Source organism: Megalops cyprinoides, chromosome 16, assembly GCF_013368585.1.
Source record: "Megalops cyprinoides isolate fMegCyp1 chromosome 16, fMegCyp1.pri, whole genome shotgun sequence".
Taxonomy (NCBI): domain Eukaryota; kingdom Metazoa; phylum Chordata; class Actinopteri; order Elopiformes; family Megalopidae; genus Megalops; species Megalops cyprinoides.
In genome coordinates, this window is record NC_050598.1 from 5,092,501 (window position 1) to 5,110,695 (window position 18,195).

The 18,195-nt window shown below is 46.3% G+C and overlaps 1 protein-coding gene across 1 annotated transcript in view; it reads left to right on the top strand.

Moving 5' to 3' along the window:
* Positions 1-15,111, top strand: part of atp1b2a (ATPase Na+/K+ transporting subunit beta 2a) — a 23,159-nt gene extending 8,048 nt beyond the window's left edge. The window contains exons 2-7 of the mRNA XM_036548946.1: positions 5,779-5,907; positions 6,240-6,344; positions 6,842-7,047; positions 7,763-7,822; positions 10,687-10,782; positions 13,914-15,111. Coding sequence (XP_036404839.1) covers positions 5,779-5,907; positions 6,240-6,344; positions 6,842-7,047; positions 7,763-7,822; positions 10,687-10,782; positions 13,914-14,087 — 770 coding nt within the window. The 3' untranslated portion in view covers positions 14,088-15,111. The remainder of the gene's footprint in view (positions 1-5,778; positions 5,908-6,239; positions 6,345-6,841; positions 7,048-7,762; positions 7,823-10,686; positions 10,783-13,913) is intronic.
* The last annotated feature ends 3,084 nt before the right edge of the window (positions 15,112-18,195 follow it).

The following is an 18,195-nucleotide window of genomic DNA, read 5'->3' on the forward strand; positions in this document are numbered from 1 at the left end:
ATTAGAGTGTTTAGAGTGCTGTGGCCCCCACAGCCATGGATGTGATACCTCTTTAATGCGTCCGTCGTTTCATTATCTATTATCCAAAAATACATCTTGGCCATGATAAAAACGCCACCATGGGGCTCAGCTGCGCTGCTTTAATGGTGCTGCTTTTATGCACTTGCACTTCGGCAGCCGGGGGGGGGTGGGGGGTGGGGGGGGTGGTGATGCGAGAGTTGGAGAAAGGGGGGGGGGGGGGGGGGGGGGGGGCGGAGAGAAAAAGGGAGAAAGAGGGAGAGAAAGAACAGAGAGGGAGTGCAAAAGCGAGTGAGGCAGGCAGTGTAGGGAGAGAGATGAGAGTGTTGTGTGAGAGGAGAGTGGTTGCAACGCTGATGTAACGGTTTTGTGGGGCATCACTTCAAAAGCACCGGCACGCAGCAGAACGCGGCCGCAGCTCTCAGGAAGCCACGGCACTAAGGAATTTGAGAGGTGGAGGGACAGACAGGGAGGGGGGAACAGTCCGTGACAGAGAGAGGAGATAAAAGGTTGCAGCCTCAAAATCTGTCTTTTCAGCCTCTCTTCGGAAACCGCCACGCAGGCCTTGTGTCCTCTGGCTTAGACTGCCCTCTCAGATTTGGCCTTGGGAGTCAAAATGGCATTGGTTGCATAGTCACAGAATGCCCAGTGATAGGCAGTCTTGGAAGTCCTCAGACCTCCTGTGACCTCCGGGGAACTCCCTTTGCTTCTACTCCTCCAGGCATCCCTCTCTCTCCATCCCTCCATCTCCTCCTCCCCCTTGGCTGATGATTCTTGTAATACTGCAATTCATCTATTCACAGATATGAAATACTATGTGTCAGCAGCACCCACAGGAGGTTAATGATCTGTGTGTGTCTGTATGTTTGTGTGTGTGTACATTTCTGACATATAATATTTCACAACCATGAAATACTATACATCAGCAGCACTCGCAGGAAGTTAATGATGATCTGTGTGTGGGTGCGTGTGTGTCTCTGTGTTTGTGTGTGTGTCTCTGTTTGTGTGTGTATGTGTGTGTGTGTCTCTATGTTTGTGTGTCTCTATGTTTGTGTGTGTGTGTGTGTGTGTGTGTCTCTGTTTGTGTGTGTGTGTGTCTCTATGTTTGTGTGTGTGTGTCTATGTTTGTGTGTGTGTGTGTCTCTGTGTTTGTGTGTGTGTGTGTCTGTGTGTGTGTGTGTGTGTGTCTCTATGTTTGTGTGTGTATGTGTGTGTGTGTGTGTCTCTGTTTGTGTGTGTGTGTGTGTGTGTGTGTGTGTGTGTGCATATGCTCCAGTATGTGCTCTTTTGTCCATTGTCAGTGTGTTCTGCGTGCGTCCAACTGACAGTGAGGTCACTCTTACCTCACAGACTCTTGACTGTCTGGCTCTGTGTACAAACACACTGCTGTGGTCACGGCTGGGTTTGTAGGTTGCTGGTGCCTAACCTTGGCCACCCCGGGGCTGTTTAAAGTGCTGCGTAAGATGCAAGATGTCCAATTTAAACTGCCCTGGGCAGCGTGTCCGCCAGGCATATCATGGAACATGCTAAAAACTATCTTGCCTCTCCGCTTACAGGGGACACAGTCCCCTGTCCTTCCTCACTCTCTCCCGGAAGTAAATCGCCCCTGGTTTCTGCCCAGTCTCTGGGGCAAGAGGGGAGAAAGGGGGAGAAGGGGGGTGGGGGGACAGCAGGAAGAGCCGCTGGTTGGAGAGAGAGAGAGAGAGAGAGACGATGTTTGCCGCTGACAACGAGAGCAAGCGAGGGGGAAAATGAGGAAACAAGAGCAGGAGATGGGGGGAGGGGATAATCCCGGCGGATACAAAATTCCGCCCCCCCCCCACCCCCACAATCCCCTCTCTGTCCGCTCCCCTTCATTCAACCTCCCCCCTCAATTCCAGCCCCCCCACCCCACCAGCATGTGCTGATATTTAGGTTAAATAGCAGAGGGAGATGAAGAGAGGGAAACAGAAAGATGGAGAAAACGATGGATGGACAAAGAGAGGGAGGGAGAGTGAGAGATAGAGTCCGCCTGGGTTTAGAGGTAAAGAGGATTATGGCCTTGCCTGGTCTGTTCTGACATTTGGTCAGTGGCGTGATGGTTTGAGGGAGAAAGGGGAGGGGGAAGAGAAGGAACAGCGTGTTCGTACATGAACAGTAGATCCGCAACATTGCGTTCGAAATGCGGATCTGCTTTCAGTACGATTGCTGCTGTTGCTGGTCCTTATGGGTCCAAATGTGGTCCAAGAGTCCTGTCCCATGTTGTTCTTTTAGAAGTCCTCATGTTATGCTCTAAAACACTGGAGTTGTTGACTCCCAGAATGTATTCTGTCTAACCCTAAATATTGTGGAAAAACAGTATATTATGAATTTATTCAGCAGGGAGCCTAATCCAGGCCAACTTCCTCTTTCACACCCTAGATATTCCATATAACCAGAGAAGTTGAGATAAAAGATGTGAGCCACGGGGTACTAGCGCATTCTGTCTGGGCTTCAACCCAATCTGCATGCAGTCCAGAGCCTCTTGCTGTAGGAACTAAACCACGCATCATTATGACATCATAAAGAGCCTTTACCACTACACAATGCAGCTGTGGTATCTAGTGCTGTAGGCACTACATCACACAGCTCTGTGACATCATTGTGTATAGTGCTGGAATCATTACACTATACAGCCCTGTGACATCACAGGGTTTAAGTGCTGTAATCATTACACCACATACCTCTTTGATATCATAGAGTCTACTGCTATAACCACAACATGGTGACAACCAGAAAGCTGGATGGTTTTCATAATGCTGTAAGATGCAATTATGTGCTACCTTCTTCTACAGAGAACCCTGTTATTGGTGAAAATATTGTCACTAATGTCATGTGAATTCATAGGGCACGTTTAATTCGTTACGTTTTGGTAATGATAATTTGATACTGATAATGAGTTTGAGGAGTGTTAGCAAAACAGGCTAGCTAGCTAAGTTTCTTTCACTTCATCCAATTGACTTGAATAATGCAGCACTGTATATACTGAATATCTACTGTATTTCTTGGGCCTATCCAACATTTCTCTCACATTGCAGTCAAGCCATGCACCTTTCACATCCTACTGACTTATCCCATCCAACTGCTTTGGAATGACTACATTTACTGAGCTGAGGCAACGCAAGGTGCAACCGTCAACATACCACAGAAAACAAGGGATGTGTTGAAACCCAAGACGTTTTGTGCCAATGGCCAGCTATACCACAGAGTTTCCGGTTATCCACTGTCCAGCCAACTGCTCTGTCATACTCATCAATGACATCCCCCTGAGAGAGCAGTCAATGAAGTCCAGCAATCCAATTACATAATTAGCGCTGCGGATGGCGGTGGAAAGAGTATCGCGTCCGCGTCACATGCCTGCGCGGCAGAGAGGGAGTGCTTCCACACGCCGGGCTCGGGATTCACGATGGCACTCTGCTGCTGTGCGTCTCTTATGTCTTCAGACAAGCTGTCTGCCATGTTGTTGAGACGTTTTTGGCTCTGCAGGGATAGAGAGGTGATCTTAGTCTTGTCCACCTACCTGTTGAACCAAGTCCTCCACTCCGGCTCTGAAGTGTCCAGCCCCTACACCTGAGTGGGTATCCAATCTCTACACCCAGGGCAAGTGTCTTCTCTATGCCCAGATGGGTGTTCAGTCGCATATTGGAGAAGGAATAGAGAACATGATTGACGAAACAAGAAGTCATTTTGTTCCAGTGATTGCAAAAGAAAACAGGGCAACGGCATACGGACATCAGTGATCATATGGAGTATGAGAAGGAGATGGCACAAACAGGGAATGGGTATTAAGAGACAAATTACAGTTGCTCCTTAAAGGACAACTCTGACTAAAAATGAGAATTCTGCTCATGTTAAGACGCATCAGGTAATTGCATGTGCGGTTGAACAGTCCAAATCTCATCCCTTGGGTCCTACTCTAAGTAAGAGGAGCAGCTGTTTAGAGTTGCCTTTCAGACAGCTGCTGGAGAGTTGGAAAATCCAATCCAAATAATGACTTCAATTGCACCATTAAGAGCTAAAGTAGGCAGAGAACAGGCCCATGAGGCCTGTGAACGACTGTTGCTACATTCAATATTTGTCCTTAGCTTTGACTAAGAATTAAATATTTAATGCTTAATTAAAAGCTTTTTTCTTTTACAGATGAGGTTTGGCCAGTTCAGTGGTAACTGAAATGAATGAAATACGTGTGTACTGAAAAATGACATTGTTGTGAGTCAGAGTTCATAGACAAATGTTGAGTGAATACTGGTCTTCACTCTGTACTATGCTTGTCAGGCATGTACGCCTTTGGGGTCGGGCTTAGAAAGGCAGAAACATATGGAATTGGGCATTGTGGGCATGGGTATTGTGATTGGCCCATGGCTCAGAACGGCCGTCCTACCACAGGAAAGCAATACCTTGAGGCTGGACCATTATAACCTGGTATCCCGATCAAAGTGAGGGCAACTTTCTCCAGGCTGAAAATTATTAACACCTGACTGTCCAACATATGACCTTGATTATTCCCCTGCCTGCTGCATTTACTACCAATAGAAGATCAAAAGCTGCATTTGTTTGTGAAAAACAAAACAGCAGATTGAAAAAATGTTCATTGACATCTCAGCTGCGAGAAAAAACCCAATAAAAAAACCCAGTATCAAGGTTACCAGGCACAGGAAAAGAAATCACAAATGGAAATAAGTGTCATACTGAATAAGCCAGTGTTGTAGAAATGGCGCCCTAAACATACGAGTGTGGAATGGTGGTCAGGGATTTTTGTTAGGACCTGGGTGGCCTGGTGCTGTGTCCGTGAGAGAGGAACTTAAGCTGAATCTCCTTCGTTAAATATCCAGCTGCACTAATGGATATGTGCAACGTAAGCTACTTAAGTCGACCGTGACCAGTGCATCTGTTACGCGAATAAATGTAGTGTTCTTAATTATTTAATGAACAAAAAAGATGAACGTAAATGGTTTAAAAAAAGACCCAGTTCCCGGCTTGCAATATAACTATGGAGAACAAAGAAGGATTACTCCAAACATAGAAACCAATGACGTGCAAAAATGCCAGTTTTTTTTTCAAGCGAAAGTCATTGAGAGCTCAGGGCGACGTCAGCTGGTCTCGAACAGCTACATCTGGCAACCCCGATTATGACAGCTCACTTTATTCACTGTTGCTTGTGATGGTTGTTTTCGCTGTGGTCAAGTTTTTTAATGTTCAAATTGAAATGATTACATTCTTGTGAGATACACAAATTCTAAGGCTACACAATGTTGAACATACATCTGGTTTCAAGAAATTTGTCGCATACCGTCTCGTAAATTAGCGTGCAATAAACGCACGAGCGATTCGTACCCATGAAGAGCGTAATCTCTCGCTGAAGGGTTCTCACATCATACAGCCCTGAAGGTTGTGTGGTAATTAGCCATCCGTTTACATACCTCTGCGCTTGCGTGCTGCTGTATACACACTGTATCCTCTGTATACACTATACTGTGTAAACATGCGCAAATGACTGCAAACCGACAAAGGAGGCAAGTGTAACTGCGGCGGGGTTTCGAAACGGAATCCTGAAGCCGCTGTTGGATAGGACTTCTGAATTTCGCATTGTGATGTCAGTGCCTGCGAATATGTGGACACACGTGTGTGTGTTTGTGTGTGAACATATATGTATGTGTTTGTGTGCTCATGTGTAAATGTGAATGTGTTTAGTATTGTGTAAGGTATGTAACCCCGTGCCCCCGTCTCTTTTGTTCTCTGTAGGTCTGATTCTGCTGTTCTATCTGATCTTCTACATCTTCCTGGCTGGCATGTTCGTCCTCACCATGTATGTGATGCTACTGACTCTGGATGAGTACAATCCAACATACCAGGATAGGCTGGCCACTCCAGGTATCCACACATGCGCCCTGTATATATACACACACAATGACATGCACAGAAACACATACAGATACACACACGCATACACATACACACACACATGCAATCACACGCACAGAAACATACAGATACACATACACACAATCACACACAGAGACACATACAGATACATACACACACATACACGTACACACACACTCACACACACAGAAACACATACAGATACACATACACATACATGAACTGTAGTAAAACATGGTCTCACGGTCCACAAATGGCTTCTCGCTCCCTGGTCCCCTCTCTCCTGTGGTACTTTCCCCTCCCACCCCCCACTCCCCCAGGAATGATGATTCGACCCAAGCTGGAGTCCCTGGAGATCATCTACAACATTGAAAATACAGAGAGCTGGGACAAATATGTCCAGGCTCTGGATACCTTCCTCACACGTGAGTTTGGGGGCTGGAGGAGAAAGAATTGGGCTGGAGGGAGGGAGATGAAAAGAGATGGTTGAGGATAGGGACAAGTAGACGGGCAGGTAGTGGGAATACAGGGAGACTGTGGGCTCGAGTGGGAGTGGGATGAATGAAGGGAGGAAACTGACAGGGACGGACGTTAAAGTGGCAAGTAATATGTGTGAGTGTGCTTATGTGTTGGGTGATTGTGAGTGTGTGTGCATGTATGTTCATATGTATGTGTATGAGCATGATTGTATGTGTGGTAACTGTGTGTTTGTGTGTGTGTGTGTGTGTGTGTGCCCGTGGGTGTGTGCGAGTATTTGTGAGTATGTGTGAGTAGTTTTGTGGTTGGTTGAGTGTATATGTGAGAGAGACAGAGCCCCAGGAATATGACAAGTCTGGTAAGAGAAGAACATAAAGAATGATGTAGAATCTGGTCTAAATAAAATAACTGCCATCACTACGTCCACCACCCCACCCCCCCACAGCCTACAACAACTCTCAGCAAGTCATGAACAACAAGGAGTGCACCCCAGACAGATACTTTGTGCAGGAGGACAGTGGCGAGATCAGAAACAACCCCAAGCGCTCCTGCCAGTTCAACCGCACCATGCTGGAGGAGTGCTCGGGCATCATTGACCGCGACTACGGCTACCGGGCTGGCAAGCCCTGCATCCTTATCAAGCTCAACCGGGTATGGAGGCGGGGCCAGGGCGGGGTGCTAGCAATGATATGCTGGGGCTGGAGTCGGGCCAGGGCAGACCACAGCAGGGCGGGCAGGGCAGGGTGGGGTGGAGGAGAGCATGGGTGGGGGTGGGGCTGGGGCAGGGTCAAGTGAGTTGATGGAATGAGCTCCACAAAACAGTCAGAACAGAATGCAGACTGAAAACTCATCTGTTCATCCATGGTTCAGCTGACACCAAAGTGTAAACATTCAGGCTGTGTCCTCAAACAAATTCGTCACGTCCTCAAACTTCCTCTTGCATGTACTATTGTACTTAATAGAATATGACGTTACGTAATGACTCCTGCTATGTCTGGATTGTGAGGCTTATGATTTAGTACCATCTCTGCCCCTAGCCTGACCCTCTTGAACGCACTTTTGTAAGTTGCTCTAGATAAGCTGCTGAATGACTAAATGTAAATATAGATGTAAAAATACTAGAATTCAGATCCTTTGTTTTTCAGCATTGACAGGACCTTTAGCAAGGTTTCCTCATAATGTGGGGGACTGCTTCCTCCATTTTAGTTAAAAAAAAACAGTTAAAAAAAAGAAAATTAAAAAACAGACTGTGTCATCGTGGAATGCTACCAGAGGTGTCTCAGCCTCAGGGACACAGAAGCGGTTGTCTTCAGCTCCGGCCCCAGCCCCCCTTGGTAAACATGCCCTTGTCCCTTTTCCATTGCAGGTCATCGGGATGTTGCCAGGAAAGGATGGCAAGTCACCATACGTCACCTGCGGGGCCAAGGTGAGCCTACCTGTTCCACACTATCCTGTCAGCCATAGTTGTGCATCTGAACTCAGGGTCTGTAGCAGGACCGGCTCAAAAACAACTTTGGCGTTCTTTCCAAAGAACAAAGTTTCATCTACTACCATGTGTCATTTGTTTTAAACAAGGGCTGACTTGTTATAAGAAAGATCATGATTCAGTTTACCTATTTGATAAGGTGCCGAGGACGCTCCGGTTTCAGTTTCATCCCAGGTCATCATTAGATGATTAAAGCCCCTGCTGCTGTGGAAACAGATCACCTGCCCCTACGCATGGTATACAGTTTCCACGAACCGATCCCCTCTGCTGTGTCCTCTGAGACACAAGTGAATTCTGACTGCAGTATTGCTTTGAGGAACAACAATGGAGGAACTTACCCGCTGCCAGATGCGTCAGTTTCAAAAAGCCATTGAGTTTGTTTTTAATGTAGTACCATTATTCTTTAAATGTTGCTGCTTGTACACTTCATTCCAATAAACTGCATTGGGTAGCATTAGAAGCCATGATATATATGTCTTTCAAAGAATTCAGAGGCTGGCTGGCTGGTCATACAAACCTGTAAAAGATAAAATCCAGCATAGCCAGGTGGTGAAGGTACTGCTTGGTATGTGTCCTCCATGTTTGCATGCTATTAAACCAGATTAAAGGGACGACTGTTTCACTCTGAGCACTGGCTAAGCAGACCGTGGCCTCTGCCCAAGAACCTCTGGGCCTGTCGGAATTGTCACGGCACCGCAAAGCTGTCTCTGGCACGTGCCACACTGAGCAGCCCTTACGCGCCGATTAGCCTGAATCTCTAAAGCCTGCAGGATAGCACCCTGTTCGATTAACCTTTATCTAACCGGGTAAGTTCAGAGAGCCTGTTCAACCTGCTTACAAAACAAAATCAACAACGTGTGAAGAATGGAACCGGCCATGCTGGTTCTGAGGTCATCAAGAATAGGAACCATGAGGTCAATTTGCAGAGTATAAAACCAGGACTGCATGTGGAAAACGTGGTCTAACGTTTTATGGAATTTGCCTTGGTTTACTCCACCAGCATCATGCTGCACTGTGAGACAGCAGGGTCTAGATCAGTGGTTGTGACAGATGGTTGTACAAAGATGATCACCATTCAATGTGTGACAGCTCAATCTCTGCCATTGCTGAAGCTGCTGTATAAGTGCTCTTATTTGCCTGCTCAGTTTGACTATTCTGGAATAGAACATCCACAGCTAGCATAGCAGTGCAGACAACACCAGAACCTCCTGTTGCCAACCAGAACCTCCCAGACAAGGAAGACTAGATAATGAGTGGGGAAAATCTGGTAAAAATATAGGATATACGTGGCAGCACTCACTGACGATCCATAGATTTGCGGTCTCTGGGCTAACTCAGGTCTGAATTATTTTACTGTAGCCATTGATTGGAGCATGATGTGAATCACATGCTGTTCCAGCTGCCAGCCAGCTGCTGGTTGAAAGGCATCTATGAAATGGAGGTCTCTTGGACCAACTGCAAGAAATCACCACGACTGACTAAAGCGCTGCTAATTAAGATTAATACTCCGCCAAAATGTCTCCTTCCCTCCAGTTCTGTTTGTGTTTTTTATGTGATGTCATTTTATTCGTTTATCCGGTTATTCATTCCTCCACATTTTCATTTCAGTCTCGTTTTTCGTGTGTCCGTCTCTTACCCTTCATCTCCCGTTCCTCTACCCCCATTTGCCTCCTGTTTGCAGAGGTACAAAGTTGGCGACGAGTGGGTAAGTGCAGCAGAGCTCAAAGCAGTCGCTCATGCAGCCTGCGTACCCCTCCGCTGTGCAAAGCTGGTAGGGTAGCAGGAAGCAGAGTGCTTTCAGCTGGTGACGTCACTCCCTTAGGCTTAGCCGGCGTCATTGCCTGTCGAGCTACGGCCAAGCTGCCTTCAGCTCAGTCGGTAACGACGCGGCTGTCTAGAATGAGCTGGCCAATGAGAATAAGTTCTGGGCTGTGTCCCACATCACACACCAGCATACTGCATACTACTGTGCCGAGTAGTTCATGCTGAATCTTTTAGTATGCATAAGTAAGTACAGTGAGTACGCAGTATGTGTCAACTGAGAATGCACTTCTCTGTCAGAATTCTAAATTAGCACATTTTGACCTTAACAACAGTAGAGGCTAGCTAGCTAGGTATGTTATTTTGCTTGCATAATAAATTCTGCAACTGGCATGTTATATTGTACAGCAGAACCTCAAATGATCAATGGTTGTGCAATAGCGATAACAAATGTGATAACAGTTGTTTGCTGTCTAGCTGCTTGTATACTTACTACATACAACCGTTCAAATTGTATGCCATTTTTTTCATTTTGAATTCTGCCATAAGCCCTGCCCCTTTTGTTTTGCAATGGATTCTGGGATGGGAAGCATGAAACACAGTGGATAGTGTGCAGCTGATGCATCCTTTTTTTGGTGATTGCAATATGACATCTGCCATGCTATCCATACTATGACGTGTGAATGCACTAGACAGCCAAGCGTACTTGCTCAGCGTACTACATAGTATGCTAGTGTGCGTTCTGGGACACACACCAGGTCTCACTCGTGGAGCTGCAGACCTCTTTCACGCTCCTTACGTGAGGAGGAGCATGCAGCAGAAGTGGAGTAGTGAGAGAAGCAGTAGGGGACAACCCTGTAGCTCTTTAGCTCAGTGATAGATACTGGTCATTAGATACACCTGTTTGCCTTTATGTGTGTGTATGTGTATGTGTGTGTGTATGCTGTCAGCCCGCAGCACACACACACACACACACATGGCGTGAACTCCAGAGATTTTTTTTTTTTGGGACACAAACTTCAGTGTTTTTTCCTCATCCGCAGAAAGAAGACGCTGCAAACATGGGGACGCTGGTGTACTACCCTCCCAACGCCACCTTCAACCTCATGTACTTCCCTTACTACGGAAAACGAGCCCAGGTATCAACTCCCTGTGAGATTCAGCCCCCGACAAGCTGTCTCGGCCTGTCGTTTCATGCCTTTGAGTGTGCTCATGACGTAAGGAGGAGGGCTCATAGTCCAGAGGTCTCTGGTGCTGCTGCTGTACCCTCGGGCAAGGTGCTGACCTGAACTGCCCTGGAAAAATATCCAGCTACATACATGACTAAATGTGTTCAAAAGGGTAAGCCGTGCACATCGCTCTAGATAAGAGTGCCTCCAAAGCAAATATAATGTCTGTGATTCATTTCAAAAGTAATATATTCCTTCTCATGGATAGTGGAGAACTGTTATTGTGACCAGAAAGTTGTAGGTTCTATTCCCATTCAGGTGATGAACATGAATTGTTTCAGTAAATCTCCAGCTGTCTAACTAGATCAGCGTTTCCCAACCCTGCTCCTGAAGGCACACCGTCCTGCATATCTTCTATCTATCCCTGCTCTACCTACCTGACTGAACTCATCAGTGGCACTTTTGATTAGCTGAGCACACCTGATTTAGTCAAGCAGGAAGGATACATAGAAGATATGCAGGACAGTGTGCCTCCAGGAGCAGGGTTGGGAAACACGGAACTAGATACATAGATTATTAGCTATGTAAATCATCTGAATGAGGGTGTCTGCCAAGCTAATGTTTAGGTACTGTCTGCGCTTAGTTAAATGCTGAAATGCTGAGTGAGCTCAGAGGTACCCAGTACCCAGTGATTGGTATGTATACACAGGGGGTCAAACCTACAATGCTTGTGTTCCAACCACAAGGCCACTGAAACAATGGGAGTCGCTTAGAGACACATGAAAACTGGTTCATACGCACTGTGCTAAATTCCCACGGCAACAAACAAAAACAGCTCTGCAGCAAAAACACTGCCGTCTCATCTCATGTCTTCTTGGTAACCTTAGCGGTTGCGTTGCAGTTTCATGTCCTGTAAAATGGGAACCGCGCAAGGCAGTTTTCCCTCGGCTGTGCCACTCAAATGTTTTTGTATTCGGCAGTAATGACAGACGCACACCCCCTGGGAAATCTGAAAGGGCTGGTTTTAACAAGCTTTTTTACAGTAGCAGCTGATGTTTTAAAGTGCGTTTGAGCTGTCTGAACCACCCCTCTGGATGAGACTCTGTGGAGCAGCAGCTGGGGGGCTCGTGTCCAAAAGGTCGCTGTGTCAGATCCACACATACTCTGGGAGTCTGTTGTTGTACTCATGAGCAGAGCAGGGTTATCCATGTGACATTTTACAGCAAATTAGAGGTAACTGCAAATGGCATTCTGGTACCCCAGACAAAGGTATCTGCACAGTGAAATAGTATGCCTTTAGCGTTCAACAGAGGTCCTGACTCACTGTTGTCATTAAAGAGCCTGGCATTTACCACAAAGAGTAGGGAGTAACCCAGTGTAGTGGCCAAAACCCTAATCAGCTTCTTTCAATCTGGATGCATAACTATCCAGATGGTTAAATAAACCCTCCCTCTCCACCTCAGCCAATCGGTGGTTGTGGCGTTAAAAGTCTGCCGTGCATCACTCAGGTGGGTGCCACACATTGGTAGTGGATAAGATTAATCTGGTCACGTCCTTCACTTGAAAGGTGAAAGGTCTTGAAGGGTGCTACATAAATGCAGTTTATTATTATTGCTGTTGTTGTTATTATAGTGTAATAATAATTATGTTTATATATAAAATGTGTAATTATTGCAGCCAAGCGTAATTGCTTGTCATTAGCCCCCTAATTCTCTCCATGAAGACACGCCCAGCTCAGACAGGTCAGCTGACTCCATCTCCCAGCCTTTTTAGGGTCATTTGGGCAGCGGATGCCCCCCCAGCAGAAGGTACCCCATGAGTGCTGATCCAGGATCAATTCCGTTGTTTCACTTATAGCAGCTAAGGTTACAACTGCGGTTGGGAGAAATCTGACCCTAGATCAACACTTATGGGGCAACTCCCGGCCCTTAAAGAGGACCCTGGCTGTCCCGTCAGCTCAGTTCACGGCTGTCGGTCACATTCAGCGAGGAGAGGGAGCAGCGATAATGGAGTTGGAGCGACTTTGTGCTCCTCCTCTCACACAGACGGAACATGAGCATCCCTGCCACGGGCGGGTTCATCACAGCCGACCCCGCAGGGCTTTAAAGAGGTCGCTCCTTTACAGTGGCACGCAACTGGCTTGAGTGGATTGGGAGTGACATGCGGTGCTGCAGCTGGCATTTGTCGCCTTTACCCATGAGCACTCAGCTGCACCCTATTCCCCCCCGCTCCCCCCACCTCTTGCTTCCTCCACTCTTTTTTTCCCTCTCTCTCCTGCTCTGTCTCTCTTTCTCCCTCTCTTTCACACCCTCTCTTCCTCTCTCTCCCTGTCAGGGACTCAGACGCAGACAGCAAGACAGGGTGCACAGAGCGTGTTGTTTATTAAGCCAAATCGGGAATCCAAAAAACATGGTCAAAATAGGCGATGTCAGAAAACCAGGAAAGCACAGCAAACAATACCAAAAAATCAGATCCAAAAACGTGGTCAAGAAAACAGGCAAAAGATCAGCAAAACAGGCAGGCAGGCAGAACAGGAAAACCGGCTTGTAACAACACAGACAAACTGAGATGAACTACCGACGAGACATGAAACAAACGGGGAATATATAGGGCAAGGCTGATGAGAAGATGGGATGCAGGTGTGGTGGGGACGGTCAGGTAATCGGGTGGGCGGAGACAGGGTGGAGAGCGGGGCAGGGCAGAAACACAGGGAAAAACAAAAGCACATGAACCGGGGAAACAAAAACAAATCTGGCTAAGTAGACGCATTCCTGACACTCCCTCATGTTCTGTCTCACTCTCCCTCACTCTCTCTCGCTCTCGCACTCCCCCTCTCTCTATCACTTTCTCTCTCTCAATTCAATTCAATTTTCAATTTAAAGGTGCTTTACTGGCAGAACAGACAATTGATGTATTGCCAGAGCAACAAGATGAACGCTCTCTCTCTCTCTCTCTCTCTCTCTCTCGCTCTCTCTCATGTTCTCTGTCTCTCTTTCACTCTCTCTCCCTCTCTCCCTCTCTCGTGTTCTTTCTCTCTCTCATTTTCTCTGTCTCTCTTTCACTCTCTCCCTTTCACTCTCTGTCTCCCTCCTCTTCTCCAGGTGAACTACACTCAGCCCTTGGTTGCGGTGAAGTTCATGAACGCCACCTACAACACCGACATTAACGTCGAGTGCAAGATCAACTCCAACACCATCGCCGAGCCCCAAAGCGACAGAGACAAGTTCGCCGGACGCGTCTCCTTCAAACTGAGGATCAACGAGGCTAAAAACTAACATCCTGCCCCCCACCTCTCCCCCGACCCCCAGCCCACCCAAACACACACCGATCCCCTGCCCACCCCCCCACGGCACTCCACCTTCTCTCACAAGCAAATACACACAGCAATGCACATACCCATAACCTATACCCCAGTATTAGCACCTACCCTGGCAAGCTGGCACACTTTATAGTCATGGCTGTACTTTCTCAGTTTTCTCATCGTCATTCAGAGTCAATGTGTGATTGGGCGGCACTGAGTATAGTTTCAATGTTCTGAATTGTCCACCCTCCATCCCTCCCTTACCTGGACTCCATTAATCAATGGCTCTATCCTCTGTCACACCCATGTCACCACCAGTCATGGACAGAGATGCTGGTGGCCTCTGCCACCATTGGGCAGTGAGTAAAATCCTCCCCCTCCCCTCAGCCCCAGATTCCTGAGTGGTATATTCCAAAATCTATGCCACACTCCAAACCTCCCTTCACCCCAGAGTCCCGCCTGAAGCACTATTTGGCAGCAGCTGCACCTTGCAGTGACTGAACATGCTAAACCTTTACAGAATGTGCTAGGGCAGTGAGTGATGTCCCCTTTAAAGAGGGTGGCAGTTCTGAGTACATGTTGAGGTGTGTTTCTGTGTGCAGCCTTCAGGACTTTGGTCTTAGGTAACCGTTTTCTACAGCAGTTTGACATAGTTTATTTATATGCATGACTGGCAAGGGAATATATAACATTTGTGTGTGTACATATGTAGCTTCATATATGTTATATATATAGCTATATATGAACAAACTTACAATTTTAACGTTTCAATGGAGTGATTGGCAAAGACTTGCATAAACAGGTTGCTTTTGCTTCCTCGTTGCTACTTTAGCGCTTGCTATATGTGCTATCAGAGATACAGTACACATACTGGCTTTTAACTCCTTTGTTAATAGCCCTGTAGCCTGCAGCCAGATTCTGCCCTTTTGTGCTATATGGTTGAATCAAAACAGCTTTTCCCTTGCGGTCAAGCAGCTCTGGCCACACCCTGAAGAGTGGAAAGGGACTTTTTAAGGTGGTTTCGCAACTGCTGGCCACAAGAACCAAACTGCTCAGTGCGGCCTCTACTCTATTTCTCCCTGAATGAGTATATGACAAACAATCTTGGAGTATAACAACCATCAGCAGACTCATACAGAGTCCAGTTCATGTTAACTGGTGGGTGGAGTGGAGGTGTCAGAGGGACACAAAATTCCGAAGACAAAGTTTGGTGTTTGAATCCTTGTATTTTGAATCTTTTTAAATCTACTTTACCCCCCCCCCCCTCTACCCCCCCCCCCCACACACACACACACACACACAAACACGCACACACACAGCAGCATGTTTATTGGGCCACACTCCACCTCATTTCCAAATTCAAAATTGAGATATTGGGTTTAAGAGTGTAAAAATTCTGCTTCACCTTACCTAATCTGAGCATGCATGTTCATTAATTCATACATTCATTCACACACACACATATGGCCTGAGATCTTGGGCTAGCGCTGCATCCATTTCACATGTGTTTGAGTGTAAGTGATACAATTAGATGTCATGGCAATATATGTATTGATTTGCACTGGACTTGCACTTAATATTTTATTCTTAATATGCAATCAATACATCATTCATATGTTTGTAGTTTATATCATGTCACTTTACATCCATTTGGTGAATGGTTCCTCACTTTAAACATCCCTCAAGAGCTGTGTAAAAATACCTCTTAGATTCACTATATCTATCAGGCCATACCCCTGAGTAAGAATAATCTCCACCACCTTTGGTCATACAGTACTCAAATTGTCTCTCAAAGTGGTCAAACAGTGGTATTAGTGGTGTGTTTACTGTAGGGTTACTCTGACAGTGGTTAAAAAAGGAACTGACAAATAACATCCAATCAACGTGTATCTGACGTTTCACAAACGTCATTTTGCCTGGCTCGTCACACTGCCCGTCGTGGAATTAAGGGAGGTCGCTGTAGGCCATGAGCCCGGTGAGTCACACTGAACTGGCGTTTATTTGAGTTGGGTACTGCGAGTCCCCCCGCTCAGCCGCGGGGTCTCGTGACTGAAGCGTACAGTTATGTAATCCCTGCTCTTGCAGCAGTACGCGGCGTGTCACTCTGCGTTAGCGTCCGGCTTTTTTTCACGCTCGGGATGCTGCTCGCTCTCTCACGTTTGCCTGCGTCACTCAACTCCATTTTACCCGTCATGGGGGCAAAAAAAAAAAAAAACGTTCTGTACAGTTGCTGAAGCTCCACTCCCATAGGTGGCGCTGCACTCTGACGATACCTACCCAAAAGCGTCCAAGACTCCATCTTTTTTAATGGCTGAGCTTCAGTTTTGGTTCTGGGAGAGAGAACAGCAGGTGCGCTGCATTACGTTGAGATGAGTGAGGATAGTTTGTCTACACCTGTGAGTAGAGTAGACTCTAGCGGGGACCTTTTGTCACCATGAACGGGGACAGTGTTTTAGCATCTCAATGGGACTGCCCAGTCCGATTCTCTCATTACTTTCTAATCTCTTAATCTCATGTCCTAATCCAGAAAAAAGGGGCCTCTCCTCCCCTCCCCCTCTGGGTTGCCTGTCACCCTTCCCTCAAATCTCTCATTTCTAGGGCTCTCTGTCTTCAAGACTGTCTTTCTGCCCTTTCTGTCCTTTGTGTCATTTTTCTCCTTTTTCTCTCCACCATCGTCTTTTCGCTATTTTCAACCTTTTCATTCCCACTTTCTTTTTCCTGATCATCCTCTCTCCTATTCCCCTCCATCTCGCTCCCTCTCTCCTTGTTTCTACCTCTCTCTTTCCATCTCTCAGCCTCTCTCTCTTTCTCTTTCTCTCTCTAAGCAGCTGACACAGACAGATTCTGGGCTTCACTCCAAACACACACTCGATTGCTTCCCTCAGCTCTCTCAGCACTCTTCCATTTATCTTCATCTGTTCATTTTTACACTTTCCCTCACCCCCTCCACGCTCCCTCGAGTTCGCCTCCCCTGCCTTTAGCCCCATGCAGCGTAATCTTTCGGTACTTAAAAACCACACTTCCCATGGGTCACCATTCTGGACGCAGCCAGTGCATTCCAGGAAGCTACAATTGTATACATAGGTCAGCGTAGTTTTGTGGGCATGTTGGGGTGACATTTATAATATTATAGAACGTAACCCCTCAACCAAAGACCTTTAGCATGCAGCGTAGCCATCTACCCACAGTTTACTTGCCCTTTACTTGCCTCTGCAGGCTGTCTGAGCTGAGAGGAGCATCTGTCATTCATGTGGCCGCTTCTTGCCATTCTAATTTGCTCTATGGATGGCCAATGGAAATTGTTTCATTAATTTATTTGTTTGTTTTTTTGATTATTTGTGTGAATTTATTTTTTAAAAGTACTTCTTGAATTTGATTTTGTGTTTATTTCACTTGCTTTTTTGTAATGATTCCTCCTTCATTTGAAGTCTAAAATTTGAATTTCTGTGTCAGAAATTGTATAATTTTTTTTTTTAAAGAAATGTATCATTTTCTGCTCGGAAATCTTTTTGATTCTTATGCTGCGCTTTGTTATTTTGTCACTCCCTCCCCCTCCAAAAAAAAAAAAGATAAAAACAAAAAAGACAGTTTTTTCTTCAGTTTAGTGTGCTGAAATCACAACAAGAAAAACTGTATTTCAATGGAAAATGGAAAAAGAAAACCAGATCTGTGGCTTGACTTGACTGAATGCTACACGCTTACTATGGTTAGCATGCTTTCGCTTTTTGCTTTAACACCGAGATAGCAAAGTTGGACCAACATTCCATGTTCATATTAACAGAGTAGATCTGAGAACCTATTGTCTGTATGTCACTCCTTGTAACTACCTAAAACTCCTAAATTTGGAAATTTGGACTGGTGAGAGGTTGGTCTTAAATTCTCCACTCCCGCCACCCATGCACACACACGCGCACACACGTAAACTTACCCCAAAAGGGACATTTCATATCTTTGTTGTGACATCATCCGTCTGATCAGTACTGAATGGTTTTCGATTTGATTGAGTGAGGGAAAGTCCTATTAGCTTTCAGATATAGCCCTTGAGGGGCTACTGAGGGTCTCTGCTTGCTAGGAGTATCCAG